This window comes from Bolinopsis microptera, chromosome 7 (genome assembly GCF_026151205.1).
Source record: "Bolinopsis microptera isolate Bmic1 chromosome 7, MBARI_Bmic_1.0, whole genome shotgun sequence".
NCBI lineage: Eukaryota > Metazoa > Ctenophora > Tentaculata > Lobata > Bolinopsidae > Bolinopsis > Bolinopsis microptera.
Window position 1 is genome coordinate 10068538 of NC_087078.1, and position 4817 is coordinate 10073354.

A 4817-nucleotide genomic window follows, 5' to 3' on the forward strand; every position below is an offset into this window, starting at 1 on the left:
TGGTAAAAACCGTTTAAAAAGTTCAAAAGATTCGAACAAATAAGTTTGACGATATTCCTATTTAGTACTAATGTAGGGACAGGAGACGTGGCAGTTTTTGCGAAAAGTCATGTTAAAGTTGATGCCGTGGTGTCAGTAAAATGGTACGGATATATATCGTCTCGCTTAATATATAGTAAGATTGTTTAGTCTCTGGAGTCTTGACACCACTATTAAGGGTTAGACGAGTCCTTGCTAGTAATTATAAAGTCACCATGACACTTCTCTACCAGGACTGTGGAAGTAAAAGTATTTTGTAACACTAAGCTGTATAATGATTTTCACCGAGTTAGTTACCATGACAATAAGCTAGGAATGTCATTACATCATGGAACCACGTTACCCTTTAGTTCCATGGCCAATTTTTCACTGTATTAATACGCTCAAAAAAATATACCCGATTTTTTGGCTCTTTTTCGATTCACTGAATTAATACAGCTTTAAAAAATCTTAAACATGTTTACGATTAAATTTTTCTCACTGTATTAATTCAAATTGTAGGTTTACAACCTACCAGGACTCGCGCCGAGTTGGACTCGTCGACGGTCCAATATATGGAACAGATATTTAACGAGTATCACCCGTTAATGTATTAATACAGTGGCTGCGGTCGTAATCGATATTATAATTGCATTTTGTTGTCCCGCGAGTTTCTGGGATCAACTATATTCCGTTGTGGAATGCATTTACTCATAACCTAATTACACTGCACTAATTACACTGAAAAGGGGTGGGGCTCATGTTTTGTGTCCGTTTTTGTCCGTTCGGTACCCTATATTTTAAAAACGGACAAAAATTAGGGCGGACAAAAACGGAAAAAAACGTACAAAAACGGACAAAAACGGACAAAAAATGTTATGGAATTTGGGAATAACATAAAGATGCTTCCTCCTCCTCCCCCTCCTCCCCCTCCTCCTCCTCCTCCTCCTCCTCCTCCTCCTCCTCCTCCTCCTCCTCCTCCTCCTCCTCCTCCTCCTCCTCCTCCTCCTCCTCCTCCTCCTCCTGAGGACTGAGGACTGACGATTAGGATGGAGGAGGAGGACTGGGAAGGAAGAGGAGGAGGAGGACTGAGAGGGACTGAGAAGGAGAAGGAGGAGGAGGGCTGAGAAGGAGGAGGAGGAGTGCTGAGGAGGAGGAGTGCTGAGGAGGAGGAGGAGGAGGAGGACTTCCCAGTCCTCCTCCTCCCCCCCTCCTTCTCCTCTTCTCAGTCTCCTCTTCTCAGTCCTCATCCTCTTCAGTCCTCAATCCTCCTCATCCTCCTCCTCCTCCTCCTCCTCCTCAGCCCTCCTCCTCCTCCTCCTGCTCCCTCTGCTCCTCTTCCTCCATATCCTAATCCTCTGTCCTCCTCCTCAGTCCTCAATCCTCCTCCTCCTCCTCCTCCTCCCCCTGCTCCCTCTGCTCCTCTTCCTCCTCATCCCAATCCTCAGGCCTCAATCCTCCTCATCCTCAGTCCTCTTCCTTCTCTTCCTCCTCCTCCTCCTCCTCCTCCTCCTCCTCCTCCTCCTCCTCCTCCTCCTCCTCCTCCTCCTCCTCCTCCTCCTCCTCCTCCTCCTCCTCCTCCTCCTCCTCCTCCTCCTCCTCCTCCTCCTCCTCCTCCTCCTCCTCCTCCTCCTCCTCCTCCTCCTCCTCCTCCTCCTCCTCCTCCTCCTCCTCCTCCTCCTCCTCCTCCTCCTCCTCCTCCTCCTCCTCCTCCTCCTCCTCCTCCTCCTCCTCCTCCTCCTCCTCCTCCTCCTCCTCCTCCTCCTCCTCCTCCTCCTCCTCCTCTCCTCCTCCTCCTTCTCCTCCTCCTCCTCCTCCTCCTCCTCCTTCTCCTCCTCCTCCTCCTCCTCCTCTTCTCAGTCCTCGTCCCCTTCAGTCCTCCTCCTCAGTCCTCAATCCTCCTCCTCCTCCTCTTCCTCCTCCTCCTCCTCCTCCTCCTCCTCCTCCTCCTCCTCCTCCTCCTCCTCCTCCTCCTCCTCCTCCTCATCCTCAGTCCTCTTCCTTCTCCTTCTCCTTTTCCTCCTCCTCCTCCTCCTCCTCCTCCTCCTCCTCCTCCTCCTCCTCCTCCTCCTCCTCCTCCTCCTCCTCCTCCTCCTCTTCTCAGTCCTCGTCCCCTTCAGTCCTCCTCCTCAGTCCTCAATCCTCCTCCTCCTCCTCCTCCTCCTCCTCCTCCTCCTCCTCCTCCTCCTCCTCCTCCTCCTCCTCCTCCTCCTCCTCCTCCTCCTCCTCCTCCTCCTCCTCCTCCTCCTCCTCCTCCTCCTCCTCCTCCTCCTCCTCCTCCTCCTCCTCCTCCTCCTCCTCCTCCTCCTCCTCCTCCTCCTCCTCCTCCTCAGTCCTCAATTCTTCAATCCTCCGCATCCTTCTCAGCCCTCCCCTCAGTCCTCCTCCTTCTCTTCAGTCTCCTCTTCCTTCCTAGTCCTCCTCCTCCTTCTTCTTCTCCTCTTCTTTCCCAGTCCTCCTCCTCCTTCTCCTCTTCTCAGTATCCTCTTCTCAGTCCTCAGTCCTCCTCCTTCTCATTCCTCCTCTTCAGTCCTCCTCCTCTCTTCCTCCTCAGTCCGTATAAGTACGATACCTTCTCAGTCCTCAGTCCTCAGTCCTCCTTCTCCTCCTCCTCCTCAGTCCTCCTCCTCTTCCTTCTCCCCAGTCTTTCTCCTCCTTTTCCTCCTCCTCCTCCTCAGTCCTCATCTATCTCAGTCCTCGTATGTACGATACCTTCTCAGGTAAATAGAATTTCAGGACAACATTCTGCTTCCAGACACTACATTGGTTGTTACACTAAGTTTGTGTATCCTAATTTTAAAACTCGTGTGGCTGCAGTCCTGATCTTGCTCCGCCTCCACACCACCAATAGTAATACGCGTATCGATTACTGCGTGGAAATTAATACGGGCATGGAACAGGTCACCCGTATTAATTTTATTTCACAAATAAAAATGTCATATTTTTTTCACTGTATTAATTGGCCATGGAACTAGAGGGTAAGTAATATTAAAGATTAGCTCTTTGAATTTTGTTTGTTCGCATTAACGCAGTAAATAGAGAACCGTTAAGGAACATTTGTCAAGTTACCTTGGGACCCCAGGCTATAATTTTCATCCGCCGAATAGAGATTCGGCGGAATGACAGGCTGAGCGCCGCCCAGTAATTGTTAAGGGGCTATATCAAATACCAAGCTATATTGTATGTTGTTCTACCAGCAGGGTTGTGAAAAACGTAAATGGTAAACTCAAAAAACGTGCTTTTTTCTATTTTTTTCAAAAAACGAGAAAAAAACGAGAAAAAACGTTCGCATAATCAATAATCTAATCAAGCCGACTCACGTGAAAATTCAAAATGTAGCGGTATGACCAATCAAACTTGCCAGTTGAGTTGAATGTTGAATACTTTTGCTTTCTAAGTTGCTGTACATGTAACACGAATAACTAAAAGGGGTGGGAATCAGCTGCAGTTTTATCTTTCTATCAGTAACTCAGTAACTGTGAGCAAGAAATGAGATTATGACCATGCTACCTACTAAGAGGGCAACATCAGATGTTGAATAGAGTTTGGTTGTACTTTCTGGAAATATCAAATATGAAACATCCTAATATGCGCTAATTTCAAATTTCAAGCTGGAACTGCTTCAAAATTGAAAAGATTGAATGCGTATCAGAATCATATCACGGCACCAAATAAATACAGAGAGCGGCAGGATTACAGTATCGAAGGTGAAAGTACGGAGCAGAGAGAGAGAGAGCCGACATAGTGCGACTTATACAAGAAGTGACTGTACGGCTGGGTGTAACTTATGAGTTATTGCTGGATGTATAAGTGCGCGTCTCAGTCTCGCACGTTTGCTTAGCTGCTAAGCAAACGTGCGAGACTCCTCCTCCTCCTCCTCCTCCTCCTCCTCCTCCTCCTCCTCCTCCTCCTCCTCCTCCTCCTCCTCCTCCTCCTCCTCCTCCTCCTCCTCCTCCTCCTCCTCCTCCTCCTCCTCCTCCTCATCCTCCTCCTCCTCCTCCTCCTTCTCCTCCTCCTCCTCCTCCTCCTCCTTCTCCTCCTCCTCCTCCTCCTCTTCTCAGTCCTCGTCCCCTTCAGTCCTCCTCCTCAGTCCTCAATCCTCCTCCTCCTCCTCTTCCTCCTCCTCCTCCTCCTCCTCCTCCTCCTCCTCCTCCTCCTCCTCCTCCTCCTCCTCCTCATCCTCAGTCCTCTTCCTTCTCCTTCTCCTTTTCCTCCTCCTCCTCCTCCTCCTCCTCCTCCTCCTCCTCCTCCTCCTCCTCCTCCTCCTCCTCCTCCTCCTCCTCCTCCTCCTCCTCTTCTCAGTCCTCGTCCCCTTCAGTCCTCCTCCTCAGTCCTCAATCCTCCTCCTCCTCCTCCTCCTCCTCCTCCTCCTCCTCCTCCTCCTCCTCCTCCTCCTCCTCCTCCTCCTCCTCCTCCTCCTCCTCCTCCTCCTCCTCCTCCTCCTCCTCCTCCTCCTCCTCCTCCTCCTCCTCCTCCTCCTCCTCCTCCTCCTCCTCCTCCTCCTCCTCCTCCTCCTCCTCCTCCTCCTCCTCCTCCTCCTCCTCCTCCTCCTCCTCCTCCTCCTCCTCCTCCTCCTCCTCCTCCTCCTCCTCCTCCTCCTCCTCCTCCTCCTCCTCCTCAGTCCTCAATTCTTCAATCCTCCGCATCCTTCTCAGCCCTCCCCTCAGTCCTCCTCCTTCTCTTCAGTCTCCTCTTCCTTCCTAGTCCTCCTCCTCCTTCTTCTTCTCCTCTTCTTTCCCAGTCCTCCTCCTCCTTCTCCTCTTCTCAGTATCCTCTTCTCAGTCCTCAGTCCTCCTCCT

The 4817-nt window shown here is 51.0% G+C and overlaps 1 protein-coding gene across 1 annotated transcript; it reads left to right on the forward strand.

Annotated features, from left to right (window-relative positions):
* Positions 1-254: 254 nt before the first annotated feature.
* On the forward strand, positions 255-4482 carry LOC134818678 (uncharacterized protein DDB_G0271670-like; the record flags this gene model as incomplete). Its single annotated transcript, XM_063828317.1, has 4 exons — positions 255-288; positions 1467-1820; positions 2151-2350; positions 4321-4482. Coding segments are annotated over exons 1-4 (750 nt in total), but the record flags the coding sequence as incomplete, so codon positions are not given.
* Positions 4483-4817: the final 335 nt, after the last annotated feature.